The sequence below is a fragment of the Salmo trutta genome, chromosome 28 (genome assembly GCF_901001165.1).
Source record: "Salmo trutta chromosome 28, fSalTru1.1, whole genome shotgun sequence".
Lineage (NCBI taxonomy): Eukaryota > Metazoa > Chordata > Actinopteri > Salmoniformes > Salmonidae > Salmo > Salmo trutta.
The window spans coordinates 41,409,490-41,431,627 of NC_042984.1; the positions used below are offsets into that span (position 1 = coordinate 41,409,490).

Consider the following 22,138-nt stretch of genomic DNA (forward strand, 5'->3'; position numbering starts at 1 on the left):
CTACCTCAATGATTTTGTATTGTCTGCATGTACAGAACAGATTTCCAATGTGTGTATTTCTATATATATCTGTCAGGCCTATGCGTTTAGTATACAGGTAAATACAACATTAGAAAATATAGTGTACGTGCACGTTAACACCTCTGAGTAATCCATATGCAAATAATCCCATTTCCGGTAGGGATGGGCACGGTTAATCGAATGTCCGGATATCTGAAAGGACATTGGTATTTTATTATTTGAGTGTTCATGTAAAGAAATATATATAAAAAATGTATGATCCTTGTGACATTTTTATACCATGAATGACAAGGCTATACCATGACATTTGAAATTCTTCATTTAATAAAACAACAAACTTTTGAATTTAGTTTTTCTAACAGTGCATTGAACTTCTGCTGCGCATTTAGCCCTACAGGCTGGCCTGACATCGGTATGTTATTTTACCCACTTCCAATAGCAATTACCTAGCGCCTAGCGGACTTTCCACAAGACCTGACACAGATCAATGCCAAATACTCACCAGAAAACCTTTCTGTAACAGGATCTGTTCTATCGTGGTGAAACTCAGACTTCTCTTTCGCTGTTGTCGCGAGCCAAACTAGCTGAGAAAAGCAAGCAGCCTGTCCACTGTTTACCTCTGCCATTTGCGTCATTGTACGGTGGAGAGACTCAAGAGCAAATTTGGGTTAGGGTTAGGGTTAGGTTAACCCTAACCCTAACCCTGTCCTCCATGTTTTTTCCCTCCATCTTTCACCAACTTGTTTTGTTGGCCTCCACTGTCAGAAACTGAACGAGGGAGTGCACAAGCGGTTGTCAAGGGAACCCATTAAGGTCTGCGGTGGAGGGGGTGGGATAACCCCCCCCCAATCTCTGAATCGAACATTCACTGTAGTTTAAATACTTAAATACTCATTCTTATACGTCTCCCTCCTTCTCTCTTCCTTCCCCCTTCCCTCTCTTACTCTCCTTTCCTATGCAGATTGGCTTTATCTCCCCCCACTTCTCCCTCTCTCATTTGTCACCCTGAATATATCCCTGTACCTTTGCTAGATCTCTCTTTCTCCCTCTCTCATTTGTCACCCTGAATATATCCCTGTACCTTTGCTAGATCTCTCTTTCTCCCTCTCTCTACACCTGCAGAGCTCCTTTCTTAGGTCTTCACACTTACTAGACTTTCCACAAAAATACCCTCGCCTATGCATATACTGCAATGTAAACTTGCAAACTTGTCACTTCTCGACCGCACAACACACGCCCGACAATTGCCCCCCTCTAAGCAGGGCATTGTAAACAGAATTGTCTCGTTGAGCTAACACTCCTTACGGTCAAAATTGTAATAGCGATGTTTTTGAAACAGCTGAAATGTATAGACCTTTTCCTTATTTTGGAGACTTGTTTTATTGAGTTTTTACCTGAAATTGTAGTAACGGCCTGTTACATTCTGAAAATGTCACCGTAGTTTTAAATCTAAATAGTGTGTTTTTGCTTGACTCCACTGAACCGCCATCGACATCCAGCATCGTCACTAGTTACCACAGCCACTGTCATTAACGTCTTCCTTTTCTAAAATGTATCTTCTTAAAATCAGTTTTTAACCTTAGCCACGCTGCTAACCATATGCCTAACCCTAACCTTAAATGAAGACCAAAAGGCAACTTTTTGTATTCATGAATCTTTATATAGCCAGTGTTGACTTTGTGGCTGTGCTATCTGGTGGAAACCGAGGTCCAGGCAAGAAGCAACTCCCCAGGCTATTATTAACATTTTCAGTCACAATTTGCTTTTACCTCATATAATGACTTCCATGATATTGATAAAATGAAGTCTGGTTTGTAATATGGTAACTTTAATACGGTAGCTGGTGTAAGCTCAATAACTCCTATTTAGCTATGGTTCAGCTAAACGTCAGCTTTCAGCTACATCCAGCATGTTTGGGAGGATGCAGAAATTAGCTATTTGTCACCGACCATCTCTTTTCGGTCTTTTGTTCCAAAATGTTAAATTGTGTTTTGTATATTGAATAAAAGTACAGACTCAGAGCTTCAAAATGGAATATCATACACTGTATTTGGAAGAAACATGGGGAAGTGATGCTGCTTTCAAAGTTGATACATTTATAATCCCATTTAGGAAGAAAAGGCATTCAGACATTTTGCTGCAATTTTCACACTTGCTCTGCTTTAATCCTTGGGAAACATATTTCGAAAATGAATACTTTCACCAAATTGCCTAAATGGGTTCTCTGAACATTACCTCACCAAATTCCCCCATTAGGCAAACCATTAACAGTATTAAATAGCATATTGTTGAGAAATAAAGATAACCTTTCACATTGAACAGATACGGTGCTGCTCTTTGTTTACGCTCATGTAGCATCGTTCACACCCTCTAAATCTCAAAGAAATTACATTGAAACACATGTGACTGTGGAGGTAGTGCTTAAAAAACAAAGAACTTGTTGAAATCTTTTAAGACTTAACTTAACTATTGACTTTAAGTGTTAAAGGTAGTAGCCTACACTTAGGAAAATATTAAACACACAAACACCATAAAGACTTAGGTAAAAACACTATCTAGACCTAGGCTTATATCATCAGATCCTTTGAGTGACTTGGGTTTTTTTTATTTAATTTTTTATTTTTTCACCTTTATTTAACCAGGTGGCTAGTTGAGAACAAATTCTCATTTACAACTGCGACTTGGCCAAGATAAAGCACAACAGTTCGACACATACAACACAGAGTTACACATGGAATAAACAAACATGTAGTCAATAATACAGTAGAAAAAAAGGAAACAAAATGTCTATATACTGTGAGTGCAAATGAGGCAAGATACGGGAGGAATGGCAATAAATAGGCCATGGTGACGAAGTAATTACAATATAGCAATTAGACACTGGAATGGTAGATGTGCAGAAGATGAATGTGCAAGTAGAGATACTGGGTTGCAAAGGAGCAAGATAAATAAATAAATAAATACAGTTTGGGGATGAGGTGGTTGGATGGGCTATGTACAGGTGCAGTGATCTGTGAGCTGCTCTGACAGCTGGTGCTTAAAGCTAGTGAGGGAGATATGGGTCTCCAGCTTCAGTGATTTTTGCAGCTTGTTCCAGTCATTGGCAGCAGAGAACTGGAAGGAAAGGCGGCCAAAGGAGGAATTGGCTTTGGGGGTGACCGGTGAGATATACCTGCTGGAGCGCGTGCTACGGGTGGGCGTTGCTATGGTGACCAGTGAGCTGAGATAAGGCGGGGCTTTACCTAACAGAGACTTGTAGATGACCTGGAGCCAGTGGGTTTGGCGACGAGTATGAAGCGATGGCCAGCCAACGAGGGGCTTTGGTGACAAAACGGATGGCACTGTGATAGACTGCATCCAATTTGTTGAGTAGAGTGTTGGAGGCTATTTTATAGATGACATCGCCGAAGTCAAGGATCGGTAGGATGGTCAGTTTTATGAGGGTATGTTTGGCAGCATGAGTGAAAGATGCTTTGTTGCGAAATAGGAAGCCGATTCTAGATTTAATTTTGGATTGGAGATGCTTGATGTGAGTCTGGAAGGAGAGTTTACAGTCTAACCAGACACCTAGGTATTTGTAGTTGTCCACATATTCTAAGTCAGAACCGTCCAGAGTAGTGATGCTGGACGGGCGGGCAGGTGCGGGCAGTGATCGGTTGAAGAGCATGCATTTAGTTTTATTTGTATTTAAGAGCAGTTGGAGGCCACGGAAGGAGAGTTGTATGGCATTCAGGTCATGTTATGATATTAACAAAGGAATCTTGCCTGAGAGCATATTTTTGTCCTGGCCTTTGGAGCAGGACATGTAATGTCCATGGCCTTGTCATTGCAAAAGTCCTGATCTTCTGAAAAATATGTTTTCCGGGTTGTGTCCAGTCTCGTAGGATGTTTTCACATCTCTGGGAGGAAGGAAGTCAACATTGCACAACAGCTGAAACCTGGTTCCATCTGAGTGAAAGCTCCTTGGCCACAACAACATCAGGGTCCAGACTGTTGAAGCTGTAAAGGAGGAAAGCAGACAAAAATAAACAAGACATTATTAAAACCTTGCATACCAGAAATAACATTTATTGCCTCCCAAGTTTAAGCAATAAGACAAAATACCTGAATTGTTGCTTGTTCACCCTTGATCATCTCTTTGTACTGGTGGTGGAGAACAGGTTTATGCCGAAATACTAATTCCAGTAAAATAGGTTAAACCATGAATTTTGTCACCTGTAGTGTGCTATTGCTGATTGACTGCTACAGCTGTATTTAAATTCCCTGTACACACGCAACCTGCTTCCAGCCAAACAATGGCAATGCAGACACTACAAGATAACTAGCTATATTTAGCGAACATTTAGCTTTATAATTACCAACTGGCTAGATGTAAATGGTATTCATCTAGTTAGCCAGCTAGTTGAACAGGCAAAAAATGACCACAAAATCTACACATCCAATAGCTAGCTTTAATTGTGGCTAGCTGTCTTACCAACTTAGCATGTGTTCTTATCACTTAACCATGGGTCTTGATTAGCTTGCTAATCGATTAGTATTCACACCTGTCACGTCCTGGCCAGTATTAGGGTTAATTGGTATTGTAGTTTGGTCAGGACGTGGCGGAGGGTATTTGTTTTATGTGGTTCAGGGTGGTGTTTTGGTAAAAGGGTGTTTGATTTAGTATTTCCGGGTTTTTGGTTTATGGTCTATGTTTATGTATTTCTATGTGTAGTCTAGTAAGTGTGTTTCTATGGTTGGTTAATTGGGATTGGGATTCTCAATTGAAGGCAGGTGTTTTTCCTTTTGCCTTTGATTGAGAGTCCCATATATGAGGGTGTGTTTGTCACTTGTGGGAGATTGTTCTGAGTTTAGCCTTGTGCCTTGCCAGACTGTCTGTAGTTCGTTTCGTTTTGTTGTTTTGGAGTGTTCGTTTTGATTTAATAAATGTTCAAAATGAACAACCGCATGCCTGCTGCGTTTTGGTCCTCCTTCACCGACGACAACCGTGACAACACCACAGTGGCTATTTTCAGTTGCTAGCTAGTTTAACATGACAAACTGACAAAATTATCATCATGTCATGCATGGTTTTAGCACATCAGCAATCAACATTAACTGCAGAATGCAACTTTCCAGCTCTGCTAGCTAACGTTAGCTTGTTATAACATTACCTGTATGCAACTGTCTAGCTAGCTAGCTGTATAGCTAACAATGAAAACAACTTTTTGATACAGTTGAGACAATAACGTATGTACATGTGGCTATCTTGGCATTTTAACTGTATACTCGTACCTGTTTATGGATTATGATGGCCACGGGGGGCCAGCACAGAAAAAAATGTATGAAATTGTATGAAATGTATGCATTCACTACTGTAAGTCGCTCTGGATAAGAGCGTCTGCTAAATGACTAAAAATGTAAAATGTAAAAATGTAAATGATGATTCATGGCAGACTGAAACACATAAAATAATCCTTTGTCGATACCAGCAGCTGTATTCAGGACAACACTGTTATTAAAGTGTTAGTAGGTACACTTTGCCAGCTAAAAAAATGCCTTTAGATGAAAAAAACAACTGTTTATTACATTCAAATGCCTCTCCTGTGAAATAGTAACCTCTGTCACGGGTCACATTTTGTTTAGCTAGCTAATGTTACCTAGCTGTGTCGCCTATATTATAATACATAGCTAGCAGGAGTTAGCTGTGTACGGTCAGCTAATTTAAAGTAAACCATTGTCTGCAAATGCTTGTGGATTGTTGCATTGTTCAAGAGTGTAATATGTTTCGGTTGCATTATTAAATATTATAATATGTTTTCGAAGAAAAGTTGCTCCGATTGTTAAATAGTTTGTGCTTACTGGCTAGTGGCTACTGTGATATTCACGGGTCATGTTGAGCTGCTGACTAAGAATGTTGCCTTGCCAGTCACAACTAAAGGTAAGGCAAGGATGTGATGTGAATTGAAAAGTAGAAATCTCTTTCGCCACTCCACTTCTCAGACTCTCCTTCATCTCTCGTAGTGGGAATAGCACAAACAATGACTCTCGCCCTGTAGCACTCACTTCTGTCATCATGAAGTGCTTTGAGAGGCTAGTTAAGGATCATATCACCCTAGACTCCTCCAACTAAAATCTTTGACCAGGTCCTCTGCGGTTTTTCATTGTTCCCCTCTAATCAGAGACTGATTTAGACCTGGGACACCATGGGTGTGCAATTAATTATCAGGTAGAACAGAAAACCAGCAGGCTCTGGACCTCATAGGGCATGGGTGTCAAACTCTGGCCCGTGGGCCCGTGAGACAATACCAAATTACTACTAGAGCTGGCCCGCCGGTATTATACAGCGCATTCACCGCTAATACTACGAATCCCATAATGCTCTGCTGTTGTTTTCGCGCGCCAATCAGGACAGGACCCAGAAACGCCCTCTCCTCTGTGACAGTAGTCATAGCAACATAGACGCTACAACTGTCAGCGCGCTATCCCTTCCCAAAAATGGCGAAAAGAAAGGCAGAAAACAGGAGCTTTCTGGACAAGTGGGAGGCAGAATATCTGTTTACATATGTAAAAGACAAACCTGTTTGTCTTGTTTGTGGAGTCAACGTGGCTGTAAGTAAGGAGTACAACATTAGACGACTGTCACAGTTGTGAAGGGGGACCAAAACGCAGCAGGTATGTGTATGCTCATCTTGCTTTTTAATAAATACAAAATGAACACCAAAATAACAATGACCGAACGATCAACAAAAAAACAGTCTGGTAAGGCACAAGGCTAAACACAGAACAATCTCCCACAAAAGACAAACACACCCACATATATGGGACTCTCAATCAAAGGCAAAATAGACAACACCTGCCTTCAATTGAGAGTCCCAACCCCAATGAATCCAAACATAGAAACAGACACACTAGACTCAACATAGAATTCATGAAACTCACCCAGTGCCCAAAACCCCGGAATACTAAATCAAATGCCCTCCTAACTCATACAACACCCAGAACCACATAAAACAAATACCCTCTGCCACGTCCTGACCAAACTACAATACTAATTAACCCTTATACTGGCCAGGACGTGACAACGACACTATGAAACGAAACACCATGACAAATACAAGGACCTGGACATGACTCAAAGGAGCCAGAAAGTAGAGGAGATGAGAAGAAGTTTGGTTTCACAACAGAATATGTTCAAAAAGCCACATCACAAAGTGAGGCTGCTGTAAAGGCTAGTTATATAGTGGCAGCAGAGATCGCAAAATCAGCCCGGCCCTTTAATGAGGGAGAGGTCGTGAAAAAGTGCATGATGAAAGTTTGTGACCTCGTATGCCCAGAGAAAAAGCAAGCATTTTCAAACGTGAGCCTGAGCAGGAACACAGTAGCTGATCGCACATGTGATCTTGCCACCAATCTGTATGACCAGCTGATGGAAAAGGGAAAAGATTTCGTTGCGTTCTCCCTCGCTGTGGATGAGAGCTGCGACGCATCTGATACTGCTCAGCTGTCAGTCTTCATCCGTGGAGTGGACTCAAATCTGTGTGTTACGGAGGAGCTATTGGGATTCAAATCAATGCATGGCACAACCACAGGAAAGGAAATCTTTGAGGAGGTTTCCAAATGTGTAACTGAAATAAAGCTGCCGTGGGATAAACTCGTTGGATTAACGACAGATGGTGCGCCAGCGATGTGCGGTAAAAAGAGTGGACTGGTGGGCATGGTTCGGGAGAAGATGCGGGAAGAGAACTGTGCATGTGAGCTAACTGTTTACCACTGCATCATACATCAGGAATCACTGTGTGCCAAAGCCCTAAAGATGGAACATGTTATGACCACAGTAACACAGGTAGTTAACTTTATAAGAGCCAAAGGTCTGAATCACCGCCAGTTTAAATTTTTTCTAGAGGAGTGTGGTTCGGAATACGCAGACGTGCTGTATCACACAGAGGTGAGATGGCTAAGCAGAGGAAAAGTACTGAACAGATGTTTCGAGCTGCGTGAGGAAATATGTCAATTCCTGGAAACCAAAGGGAATGATACAGCAGAGCTCCGGGAGCAAAAGTTTCTGTGTGAGCTGGTCTTTCTCTGTGACATTTCGAGCCATCTCGATGCGCTGAACCTGCAGCTTCAGGGGCGGGGGCGCATCATCACAGACATGTACGCTGCAGTGAGGGCCTTTAAAACTAAACTGTGCCTGTGGGAGAATCAGATGCTTCAAGGAAACCCTTGCCATTTTCCCTGCTGCCAAACCATAAAAGCGCAGATCTCTACCGCCGTGTTCCCATGCGCACAGTTTGCTGAAAAACTCAGTGTTCTCGCCGCTGAGTTTAGCCGGCGATTTGCCGACTTCGATGTCCAGAAATGTAGGTTTGAACTGCTTAGTAATCCCTTCGCAGTTGATGTGGAAAATGCACCAACCAACATCCAAATGGAGCTGATTGAACTCCAGTGCAACGACACGCTGAAGTCAAAGTATGATGCTGTGGGCGCCGCACAGTTTCCACGGTTCATCCCTGACACAATGCCTCAGCTCCGCACCCAAGCTGCTCAGATGCTCTCCATGTTCGGCAGCACTTATCTATGCGAGCAACTTTTCTCCTCGATGAAGATGACCAAAACAACTCACAGGAGACGTCTGACTGATGAACACCTTCGCTCGATACTGAGGATTTCTTCAGCTCAGAGCCTGAGCCCAGACATTGATGAACTAGCATCCAAGAAGAGATGCCAGGTATCTGGCTTGGGCACATCAGATTAGATCAGTGTGCAATAATTAACGTTTTCTTTGTGCACTTTTTCTTGTTACAAGGCATGGGCTTGAATGGTTGATTGATTTATTATCATTTTATTTGTAAAATTATTAGCCAGTGGAAAAGTTTATTTTGGTATTTAAATCAGAAAGCTGCAAATAGAAAAGAGGCATACGATTTTTATTTAAATTTTATTTATTTAATAAATGAATGCCATTGATGTGTTTTTTCATTTGAAATTCGATTTTGCATGTCTCCACTATTAAATTATATATTGTATGGTAATAAGCGATGCTTGTTCCGTATTCAATGTTACATTTACATTTAAGTAATTTAGCAGACGCTCTTATCCAGAGCGACTTACAAATTGGTGCATTCACCTTATGATATCCAGTGGAACAACCACTTTACAATAGTGCATCTAAATCTTTTAAGGGGGGGGGGGGTTAGAAGGATTACTTTATCCTATCCCAGGTATTCCTTAAAGAGGTGGGGCTTCAGGTGTCTCCGGAAGGTGGTGATTGACTCCGCTGTCCTGGCGTCGTGAGGGAGCTTCTTCCACCATTGGGGTGCCAGAGCAGCGAACAGTTTTGACTGGGCTGAGCGGGAACTGTGCTTCCTCAGAGGTAGGGAGGCGAGCAGGCCAGAGGTGGATGAACGCAGTGCCCTTGTTTGGGTGTAGGGCCTGATCAGAGCCTGAAGGTACGGAGGTGCCGTTCCCCTCACAGTTCCGTAGGCAAGCACCATGGACTTGTAGCGGATGCGAGCTTCAACTGGAAGCCAGTGGAGTGAGCGGAGGAGCGGGGTGACGTGAGAGAACTTGGGAAGGTTGAACACCAGACGGGCTGCGGCGTTCTGGATGAGTTGTAGGGGTTTAATGGCACAGGCTGGGAGCCCAGCCAACAGTGAGTTGCAGTAATCCAGACGGGAGATGACAAGTGCCTGGACTAGGACCTGCGCCGCTTCCTGTGTGAGGCAGGGTCGTACTCTGCGAATGTTGTAGAGCATGAACCTACAGGATCGGGTCACCGCCTTGATGTTAGTGGAGAACGACAGGGTGTTGTCCAGGGTCACGCCAAGGTTCTTAGCACTCTGGGAGGAGGACACAAGGGAGTTGTCAACCGTGATGGCGAGATCATGGAACGGGCAGTCCTTCCCCGGGAGGAAGAGCAGCTCCGTCTTGCCGAGGTTCAGCTTGAGGTGGTGATCCGTCATCCACACTGATATGTCTGCCAGACATGCAGAGATGCGATTCGCCACCTGGTTATCAGAAGGGGGAAAGGAGAAGATTAATTATGTGTCGTCTGCATAGCAATGATAGGAGAGACCATGTGAGGATATGACAGAGCCAAGTGACTTGGTGTATAGTGAGAATAGGAGAGGGCCTAGAACAGAGCCCTGGGGGACACCAGTGGTGAGAGCACGTGGTGCGGAGACAGATTCTCGCCACGCCACCTGGTAGGAGCGACCTGTCAGGTAGGACGCAATCCAAGCGTGGGCCGCGCCGGAGATGCCCAGCTCGGAGAGGGTGGAGAGGAGGATCTGATGGTTCACAGTATCAAAGGCAGCAGATAGGTCTAGAAGGATGAGAGCAGAGGAGAGAGAGTTAGCTTTAGCAGTGCGGAGAGCCTCCGTGACACAGAGAAGAGCAGTCTCAGTTGAATGCTCAGTCTTGAAACCTGACTGATTAGGATCAAGAAGGTCATTCTGAGAGAGATAGCAGGAGAGCTGGCCAAGGACGGCACGTTCAAGAGTTTTGGAGAGAAAAGAAAGAAGGGATACTGGTCTGTAGTTGTTGACATGGGAGGGATCGAGTGTAGGTTTTTTCAGAAGGGGTGCAACTCTCGCTCTCTTGAAGACGGAAGGGATGTAGCCAGCGGTCAAGGATGAGTTGATGAGCGAGGTGAGGTAGGGGAGAAGGTCTCCGGAAACGGTCTGGAGAAGAGAGGAGGGGATAGGGTCAAGTGGGCAGGTTGTTGGGCGGCCGGCCGTCACAAGACGCGAGATTTTATCTGGAGAGAGAGGGGAGAAAGAGGTCAAAGCACAGGATAGGGCAGTGTGAGCAGGACCAGCGGTGTCGTTTGACTTAGCAAACGAGGATCGGATGTCATCAACCTTCTTTTCAAAATGGTTGACGAAGTCATCCGCAGAGAGGGAGGGGGGGGGAGGATTCAGGAGGGAGGAGAAGGTAGCAAAGAGCTTCCTAGGGTTAGAGGCAGATGCTTGGAATTTAGAGTGGTAGAAAGTGGCTTTAGCAGCAGAGACAGAAGAGGAAAATGTAGAGAGGAGGGAGTGAAAGGATGCCAGGTCCGCAGGGAGGCGAGTTTTCCTCCATTTCCGCTCGGCTGCCCGGAGCCCTGTTCTGTGAGCTCGCAGTGAGTCGTCGAGCCACGGAGCAGGAGGGGAGGACCGAGCCGGCCTGGAGGATAGGGGACAGAGAAAATCAAAGGATGCAGAAAGGGAGGAGAGGAGGGTTGAGGAGGCAGAATCAGGAGATAGGTTGGAGAAGGTTTGAGCAGAGTGAAGAGATGATAGGATGGAAGAGGAGAGAGTAGCGGGAGAGAGAGAGCGAAGGTTGGGATGGCGCAATACCATCCGAGTAGGGGCAGAGTGAGAAGTGTTGGATGAGAGCGAGAGGGAAAAGGATACAAGGTAGTGGTCGGAGACTTGGAGGGGAGTTGCAATGAGATTAGTGGAAGAACAGCATCTAGTAAAGATGAGGTCAAGCGTATTGCCTGCCTTGTGAGTAGGGGGGGAAGGTGAGAGGGTGAAGTCAAAAGAGGAGAGGAGTGGAAAGAAGGAGGCAGAGAGGAATGAGTCAAAGGTAGACGTGGGGAGGTTAAAGTCACCCAGAACTGTGAGAGGTGAGCCATCCTCAGGAAAGGAACTTATCAAGGCGTCAAGCTCATTGATGAACTCTCCAAGGGAACCTGGAGGGCGATAAATGATAAGGATGTTAAGCTTGAAAGGGCTGGTAACTGTGACAGCATGGAATTCAAATGAGGAGATAGACAGATGGGTCAGGGGAGAAAGAGAGAATGTCCACTTGGGAGAGATGAGGATTCCAGTGCCACCACCCCGCTGGCTCGATGCTCTAGGGGTATGCGAGAACACGTGGGCAGACGAGGAGAGAGCAGTAGGAGTAGCAGTGTTATCTGTGGTAATCCATGTTTTCGTCAGCGCCAGGAAGTCTAGGGACTGGAGGGTAGCATAGGCTGAGATGAACTCAGCCTTGTTGGCCGCAGACCGGCAGTTCCAGAGGCTGCCGGAGACCTGGAACTCCACGTGGGTCGTGCGCGCTGGGACCACCAGGTTAGAGTGGCAGCGGCCATGCGGTGTGAAGCGTTAAAGCAAAAAAAGGTTCATTTGTTCAATGTTGGCCCGCGACTTTGTTCAGGTTTTACATTTTGGCCCACTGGGTATTTGGGTTTGACACCCGAGTTGAATATCCCTGCCCTAGACCCTACTACAATTCGTATATTGCCCCAACAGATCCACGAACGACGCAATCTCCAATTCACTGCACACTGCCCTATCCCAGCTGGACAAGAGAAATACCTATGCAAGAATTATGTTCATCGACTACAGCTCAGCCTTAAACACCATAGTGGCCTCCAATCTCATCACTAAGCTCAGGTCCCTGGGTCTGAACCCCTCCCTGTGCAACTGGATCCTGGACTTCCTGACAGGCCAACCCCAAGTGGTGAAAACAGGCAGCAACCCGCTTAGTCAGCCCCCTCCTGTACTCCCTGTTCACCCATGACTGCGTGGCCACGCACGTCTCCTACTCAATCATGAAGTTTCCAGACGACACAAGGGTGGTAGACCTGATTACCAACAATGACGAGACAGCCTACAGGGAGGAGAGCCCTGGCAGAGTGGTGGCAGGAAAATAACCTCTCCCTCAACGTCAACAAAATGAAGGAGGTGATCATGGACTACAGGAGACAGCAATGAGAGCATACCCCCATCGGGGCCGTGATGGAGAGGGACAAAAACTTTTGCACCGTCCGCAACCGCAGGGCTTTCCAGAGGGAGTTACAGTCAGCCCAACGCATCACCGGGGGCACAATGCCTACCCTCCAGGACATCAACAGGAAGGCCAAGAAGATCATCAAGGACCTCAGCCACCCAAGCCTAAGCTTGTTCACCTCACTACCATCTAGAAGGCGGAGACAGTACAGGTGCATCAAAGCTGGGACCGAGAAACTGATAAACAGCTTCTATCACCATGCCATCAGACTGTTAAACAGTCACCACTGCCCAGTACCTTGCCCTTAACCTTAGTCACTGTTACTAGCCAGCTACCACCCACCACTCTACCCTGCACATTAGAGACTGCTGCCCTATGTACATAGAGTCATTGAACACTGGTCACTTTTAATGTTGACGTACTGTTTTACCCACTTCATATGTATATACAGGATTCTAGTCATGGTTCATCCCATATAAGTACTGCTGTACACACCTTTTCTATTCCTATACTGTCCATACTGTCTATACACACCATTATATGTATATATATTGTGTGTGTACATTATATGTATATACAGAATATTTATTTTTGCGCGTTCTGATATTTCTTAGTCTCTTTATTTTGTATTTTTTGGGGTTGTGTGTATTGTTTTTTTATTGCTAGGTAATTACTGCACTGTTGGAGCTAGAAACAAAGCATTTTGCTGCACCTGCGATAACATCTGCAAATCTGTGTATGCGACCAATAATCTTTGATTTGATTTGTGGGTGTATCTCTGTGTATGCAGATTTGGGGTTTTGCTGCTGGTCCATTGTGAGTGCAGTAAAAGGGCAATAGGAGGAGAGTAGGGACTGAGACAGAGGGGTGGCTGGTGTTTAGGCTGTCCCCCTGGATTTTGCTATGATGACAGGCTTTAGAGGACATCTACAGACCCCTCCCTCCCTCCCACCTTCCCAACTCATTGTTGCACAGACTCCACGCTTTCTCTAAACTCTAACACTGCACACAGACTGACACACCAGCAGACAGAAACACACACACCAATCATATTAATAACAAGCTTTCAGAAAGATGTTTAACCAGTGGACACACAGGGTCAGACCAACAAACCAACCAACCACAGTCTTCTTTCCCACAGCCTTCCTACAATGTCTAAAAGTGAGAAGCAGTGAGTGTGGTAACAAAGAGACATTGATCCGAACACCATTGATTGTTCTGTGGATTAGACCAAAACCAAAGTGGGGGGTGTATTATCTGGTGTTGTTGTCATCTCCACTCACATCACCCGCAGCTCTGCTATAGCCGTCTGGGAAGTGTCATGCAAATATACTATTCATTTACATTTACTATTTGTAACGGCTTGTCTGTTGTGTGGCGGAAAGAAGCGCAGGAAGCAGCGAACACTGTGTGGTAATTTTAATAAACCACAAGCACAAAATAAAAGGTTTCCCAACAACAGGGAAAATACACTCGACAAGCACAGTCGAACAAAACGCAGTCGACACACAGAAAGACAATCCCGCACAATAGGGAGCGGGCCAGCTGAACTAAATAGCCCTCCTAATGACTAACTCAGGGCAGGTGAGAAAACATGAAAAAAGGGAAAAACAAAAAGGGAATCGGTGGCAGCTAATAGGCCGGTGACGACGACCGCCGAGCGCCACCCGAGCAGGAGGGGGCGCCACCGTCGGTAGGACTCGTGACTCTCTTCTACTTCACTTCCCTCTTTGGAGTGCAGATAGAATAAAATGTCATTTATTTAGAAAGTGCCTCCTCCATTACTGCTATAACACCATTTGATGTTACGACTAGAATAGCATCGATTGCTTTTTAATAATCCTACTGATAAGGATATTCATATTTCTAATTTTATTACACTTTTATTGCTCCCTTTGTTTCATGCTTCCGCCGTATTGAATGGTGTAGTAATATGATAAAGCCATATTGTGTGACGGCTGTGTTTTTTTGCCTTGGGTGCAGACCGAAGTAGTAGTTCTGTGTGATTATGTTCCGGGCTGGCGGAGCGATCCATTGTTTGAGTGCCTGACAGAGTCATCAGCAGGAGTGTGGGACTATTTCTTTTCCCCTCTGGTCGAGCCGCCACCAGAGTCATGACCCCTCGTCTATCTAAGCATGCCAGGGTCCCTTGTACACCACAGGAGGTTGGTGGCACCTTAATTGGGGAGGGCACGGTCGTGCGGAATTGGTGGAACGGTATCAAATACATCAAACACGTGTTTGATGCCATTCTCCCCTCAGCAGCCTCAACTGTTGTACACTATTACTCTCCATTATTAACTAGTTAGCATATCCCACACTGGGTCTACACAAGACAAGGGCACGGTAACAGCATAGTTTATAGAGTGAAGGGGGCATTGTAGAATTGTGTGTGTGTGTGGATCAAACTCACACACAACAAAGCCATCAGATGTCCACCAAATCCAGTAAACCCACATTAGTGTTGCGATGATGTCTGTTCCTATCCTAACATTCATTGTTGCACCAGTTAATCTTTCCAAGCCCTGGACTGTGAGGTTGTGTAACAACGTATCCGTCCTTTTCTTTGCACCAGGCATTATTTCCTAAGTCCAATCAGGCTGACTGTTTCCTGATTTACACTATAGGGCAAAGCCAAGCAGAGCTGTACTGGGCTTAAGTGTGCAGGCATGATGGCCAGGCCTTACAAAAAAAACACATGGTTTTTCAACACACTTGTAAACAAATCATGTGAATTATATTTTCCCCTACTTCCTGTGTCCCATCCAGGGACCAACCAGGACCGACCCTGCTTAGCTTCAGAGACAAGCCAGCAGTGGGATACAGGGTGCTATGCTGCTGAAATGAACGTGCCAAAGTGAAAGCAGTGAAAGCAAAGGCCAGGGTAATATAACCAAAGAGAGGGAAAATTGCAGGAAAGAGGGGAGGCGTTTCTATTTAATCGCGTTACACAAAATGTTTTCATGGAAAACTATTTTTGCATCCATTAACAATAATTTGTTCTCGCAGTTTTTTATTATTTTCTTGCAATATTTTGTTTTGCCATCGATACTTTAAGGTTTTGCTTTCGATATCATTCTTTTTGTTTGCTATACTAAGAATTGTGTTCTCGACTTCAGAGGTTTTGCTTGATATTAATGTCACAAAAGTAACTCACTCACTAGAGAATTGCACCATATAATAACTAGTGATTGTGGAAATCTATTAATATCGCAACATTATTTTGGACAATATTATATCGATACTGTGACCCCAAGTATCCATTTGTATTTTTTTTTAATATAATTATCTATTAGGTAGCGTTAGCTAGCACTAGTTGGCAATACCAGCGCCAAAACTCCGGTATTTTTCATCCTATAGCTTGTACTCCATCTTTTTAAATAATATCAAACATGTTTTCATCACTTTTATTTCCATGACTGATCAAAACAAATTTTATCTATTTGCAGCATTTATGAACCTGCCCCTAAAAAAAGTTGTTGAACTTGTCCTCTGTTTCACAAATTTTCCCGCTAAATCTTTCCCGTCTTGTGCTTTTTGGATGTGGTCACCCTACTTCTACCGTTGGAAACATTGCTAATGCAACATGTTAACACCATCTTTTCACACCATAACATTATTTTAAACCCCACATGTGAACTTGCAATTCCACATGTGAAAGTGAGATATTCAGGTGGAGTTTTCTTAAACATGAAACTGCAAATTAGATTTTCACTTTCACATGTGGAATTGCAAGCTCAGTTGTGAAAAACAATCATGTGGAAGTTTTTCACATGAAACAGAATGTTTTTCACATGTGAACTTGCAATTCCACATGTGAAAGTGAGCTTTTTACATGTGAATGTTTTCCACGTGAAACTACATATCCAATTTCCACATGAAAGTTTTGAACATGCGATACCGAAAATGTCACATTTGAAACTGCAATTCACATGCGAGGTGAAAACAGGTTGTTATCCTCACGTGAAAAGGTGGTGTTTAACATGTGAACTCTAAATGTAATACATGTGAAAATATGGTTTCAACGTGTGAATTTTAACGTCAACGTGTGAAAACTGCTATTTTACTAGTGAAAATGCAATTTCACATGTCTAAGGGGACCTACACGTCTCTACCTCCCTCTCGCAGGAGAGAGACATCCAGCCAGGGATCATCCTACCTACCTACCCCCTCCAGGCCTCCGGTTACCCAGCCCACACCACTAGAGTTACAGCCTGTTGACATACACACACACAGAACCATGTTATCAGATAGCACAGACACATGCCTTTGAATGCTCAGGTTCTTTTGCTGGGGATAGGGTGTGTGTGCGTGCACGCATCTGTATGTGTGTGCACGTGCGTGTCTTTAACTGTGCATTGTGCAGGTGTGTTTAGGCATGACACAGGCAGACTTGGAGTGGCACCACTTTACATACACTGTAACAGAACTGTAGTTTTAGATATTATCAACAGTAAAAAAAACTCAAATGTTTTACTGCATATTGTAAATGATGGTGCATTGTGGGAAAATTGCGGTATTTTGAATGGCTCTGTCATTCCACTCCACAGAATACAGTACCGTACCGTATCTTTAGAGGGCTGAAAACCTTTTGACCACTAGTGGGTGGATGGTTTTGTTGTTGCTGGATCATTAACATATTTTGAGGCATGCCTTGTAAAAGGCAATATTTGTTGCACCCGTGAGTGAGAATGATGTGCCAATTTTTAACCCATTAATTTAAACTGTATAGGGGACAGATTGGAGTGGCAGGAATTCTTAAACCTTAAATGGTTTACCATTTTTCCATGTCTTTCTGGTCTGTTTTACCCTGTTTTTGCTGCCTGTTTGGAAGCTTTTGTTAAGGCCTCTAGATGTGCAAGTGACATAAAACACAAAATATTCATTAATATGCTATTATGTGTAAACACTATAGCAGCAAATCTGCTTGCACCAATCCCTTGTAATTATAGTAAAATACTGTGAAATACAAAGCCCTCCCCTCAATGAATTTCATTAATCCATTAATTAATTCAGATTACGGTAGTGTTTACTTTTTTACAGTGTACGGTATTGTACTGTATCATTACACAGTATTTGCTTTGATACCATACTTATATTATAGTAAGTGTACTATAATATGAAATACAGAATTTTACTTGGCATCAAGTAAAATTCTACTGTCAAGCTACTGTCAAATTCACGGTAACCCCTTTACAATGTACAGAAACATAATTTCCCTAACGTTGTCCCAGTATTGCCTCTGTGTTTTACTGAGGTTGAGTCAGCGCTGCATTGTTTGTGTGAGTGGCCTTGTGTTCTGAATGACACGTAGCTGTTGCACAGAGAGGGCCGGAAGATTACATCAACTTGGCAGAGCGGGTGGAATTTTGTCTGGTTTTGTTTGGGGGTGTGAGATTGCAGAGCAGGAAGACTGTGTCCCAAATTACACTCTTTGGAAAAAAAAGGTTCCAAAAGGGTTCTTCGACTGTCCCCATAGGAGAAACATTTTTGAGTGTGAAAATGATTGATATTTGATACAGCTATTGGGGTGACCGTATTACCGCCACACCTGCAGTCATGAGTCATGAGCGCAGTAAAATTCCATGTGACCATTGAGTCAAGGTGATCTCCTTTTATGCACTCTGGACATGCTTTGGTAGTACCAAACTTGCTAACTACCATCAGGTCGCTAATGGCCTGGTACTCAGGGCTCTATCGCCCCTCTAACCACTCTGACATCAATGCATAGGGGATCGAAAATCGCATCAAACACTTATCATCAAAACAGTATGGCTATCGTACTTGTAAAACTGTTAAAATCACCTTGCTGTGATGATCAATTTGAAGAAAGAAGTTCAACAGCAGGTTTAAACAGTGTAAAACATGGTCGTTGTGGATGTTGTTTCAAAGCCTAACAACGAAATGGACAGCGTGGAGATTCATTAAAGACTCCCATACACATAGGCTTATGAGCCCAATCCTGGGGTGGGGGGGAAACGGAATTAAAATGACATTGTGCCTTTATACAATACATAGCCTAATGCATATTACCCATGGCAGAAAAACATAAAACAAAACTGATTTAACATGTCTTTGGTGCATAATTGGTCTAGCCTATACTCCAAAATGAAACAGACTTGAGTAATTGCCTTCGAGTGTGGACGGTATTTTTATGCAAACTAAATGGACTGGTTACCTTATTGCACGCCCCAGAATGTATATTCATGAGTCTGGGAGAGAATGTTTAGCCTAGCGGGGCGATGCTGTTGTTTCATTGATTGTGGAGGGCGGCTTACAGTTAGTCTACAATTAGTGCATTTCTATTTGATTTAGAATAGCCTAGTAATAGGTAATTTTATATTTTCCTAATTAATTGGGTGACACATTACCAGAATATCTCACCACAGTGCGTTTCCATCTCCCCCTCTCTCCTTTATTCATTTCTAGAGTGAGCGACAGGCTGTCAACAGTTTAGTGAAATATGTTTAGTTGGGAAGACATGTTACTATCGATGTTCCCGAACAGATTTCACTTGGTTTCCCAAATGAAGCACTGGGTAGCTGCAGGAACAGGGTTGGAGAGCCAATGGCATACAGAGTTTGGGCGGAATATCACCTGTCGCGCAGTGAGAACATACTCCTCAAACAGTGGTTGATGGAGTAAATGGAGTGAAATAAGTGTTCTTGTATTTATTTTTCAGCTGATCATATTAAGCACAGCTCCCCTATAAAACCGAAGTAGCCTACAGAATGGACCGGTGGGAAAGTGTGCAGCCTCCAATTCCCTATTTGAGTGCATGATTTGTTATTTAACTAGGCAAGTCAGTTAAGAACACATTTTCATTTACAATGACTGTCTACCCTGGACGACGCTGTGCCCGATTGTGCACCGCACTATGGGACTCCCAATCACGGTCAGATGTGATGCAGCCTGGATTCGAACCAGGGACTGCAGTGATGCCTCTTGTACTGAGATGCAGTGCCTTAGACCGCTGCGCCACTCGGGAGCCCGGGCCTGATAATGGGCCATTCTAAATCTAAACTCATTTTACATATTAGTAAAAACAAGATTTAATTGAGACTAGGAGTGGCAGGTAGCCTAGTGGTTAGAGTGTTGGGCCAGTAACCAAAAGGTTGCTGGATCAAATCCCCGAGCTGACAAGGTAAAAATCTCTCATTCTGTCCCTGAACAAGGCAGGTAAGCCACTGTTCCTCAGTAGGCTGTCATTGTAAATAAGAATTTGTTCTTAACTGACTTGCCTAGTTAAATAAAAAAAAAATTAAATCGTTTGATGGATGAAAATATGGTCAGCTGTTAAACCTGAGGCAAGGAACAGAGAGCAAGCATTTTTGGCTACTTTCTCAAATCATGAATAGCCTATACTCGCATCATGAAGCCCAAATATGTTTTGATTTCTAAGACATTCAAAAGTTTGTATAATTCACAACTAAAGTTGCCAAATAACTCCTGTTTCAAATGTTCACTTTTATGCTCAACATAGCCACTTCATATGCGCACTCGCTCCATAATTGGAAACATATCCTTTCTATTTAATTAAGCTAAGTTCAATTATATTCTTCTATCTATAAAATCATACAAAATAAAACTTGATTAAGTATATATAAACATATATTGTCAGCTAAAGGAACAAGCCTACAGCCTATGGCATGGCGCATAGCCGGATAACAGTATCATATTCTGTTCTTCTGAAATACGGTTTCTTCACATCATAATGTTTCTTTAGACTTGCGTAAAACAAATAATGGATGTATTGTGATGGTGTATATTAAATGGATTTATTAGACGTTTTTAAATGTAGATGTTTCAAAGGCGCGCATCAGCGGCTTGTATGTGTGGAGGCCTGGAGATGCTGAACGTGTTTATGTTAACGAACGGTACATTTCGGTGAGACCGGCATGACAATAACCGCCACACCCTTGGAGATAACAAAATAGGTAAGGGGGACAGAAACAAATTGATGTGAGATGTTTGTATCTTAAAGGGGTTTGATAGATGAATGGGTATTGTGGTCTAGCTCTGTGTTAAAATGGTTTAAGCCTGCCATGTCACAGTTGCACCACTACATCCCTGTTACAGCTGGCCTGTCGAAACCAATGGTCAAAACAAAATGAAAAAGTGTCCCAAGGTTGGTCGATACTTGGCAGGGATCAATACTTCCATTATCGCTCCATTGATTCTACCTTGAAGTTTAGCACCATTAAAATGTTCTCAGCCACCGGCTAAACTGCATGACATTGTCGGCAAACGCAAAATGGGGGTTGAGGATTGGATACATCTCTTTATGCTGTACCGGCACCGCTTTAAATCCAATCTAGTTACTCTGCTCTCCAAGCTGGATTTTTGCACTGGGGGAATTTGTTCTGGATGTTGTGTGTGCGTGGTGTGCATACGTGTGTGTCCACTGTGTTAAAGGCTCTATACTGTACTGTGGTAGCAGGGTCTTGTTTGTTTTCAGCTTGATTTAATGAAACACAGCAGAGAGGACTGTGGATATCCCTGCCTTTTTCACCAGCCAGCTCATTGCGGAGAAAATAGCCAGTTTCCATGGAAACGCCTTGGCGAGATAAGCTTGTACTGCAGCGCGTCTGTCTGTCTCTGTGTGTGTGTGTTGTGTGTGTGTGTTTGTGTCTCTCTGGACTCTGGTAGGAATTGGGATTTATTAGGATTTAACTCCGTGTACTGAAGCCCAGGTGACCAATGGGAAGGGCTGGCTATCATTAGCAATGCTGTTCCTTTTCTCTCTTTATGGTCTCATCTCAGTCTACTATCTTCCTCTCTTCAGCTTTCTCTTTCTTTCTCTATCTCTGTCTCCCTCTCCCCCTCGCCACCCCTTCCTCTCTGTTTACATAGCAGGAATGCGGTCAACTGTAGCTCCACACCCCTATCAGTGTCACTGTAGGGATAAACATCTCCATGGTGATGATAAACTGGGTGAAGTGGCAGGGGTGAAGGGGGCGACAGGGGCAAGTTGGGTGAGAGGGTGTCGGGGGACAAGGCTTGGAGATTGGTGGTATTATTATTATGTTGTATAACACCTTGGCCAATGTGCTGCTGCTTGCTCTTTGGGGGTCTAGGGCCTAGGCTGGGTTACTGTGAAAGCACTTTGTTAATTTGATTTGTTGATTGATTGATACTAATTATTGTCAATATATGTGTTTCCCTCTATTTTCAGAACTCTCTGAAGAAGCGAGGCGCTCGGCCAAACAACAAGCCAGAGAAGAAGCTGTCTCCCCAGGTAGCCCAGACTTACAGAGACCTTAGATTTTGTTTCTACATTGAACAGCAAGAAGGAAAATTTCCCTAGGGACCTCCCAAATAAAATCAACCAATAAAACAAACTGCAGCTGCAGCATTTCGTCTCAAGATTCTCACCTTACCTCAGCTATTGAACCCAAAGTCAATGCTAAAGTAT

The 22,138-nt window shown here is 43.7% G+C and overlaps 1 protein-coding gene across 4 annotated transcripts in view; it reads left to right on the forward strand.

Annotated features, from left to right (window-relative positions):
• The window catches only part of LOC115166258 (protein SOGA1-like), a 77,406-nt gene that overhangs the window by 33,318 nt on the left and 21,950 nt on the right, over nt 1-22,138 (forward strand). For all 4 annotated transcript variants that reach the window (XM_029720091.1, XM_029720095.1, XM_029720094.1 and 1 more), the window contains exon 4: nt 21,899-21,961. In XM_029720091.1, coding sequence (XP_029575951.1) covers nt 21,899-21,961 — 63 coding nt within the window. The remainder of the gene's footprint in view (nt 1-21,898; nt 21,962-22,138) is intronic.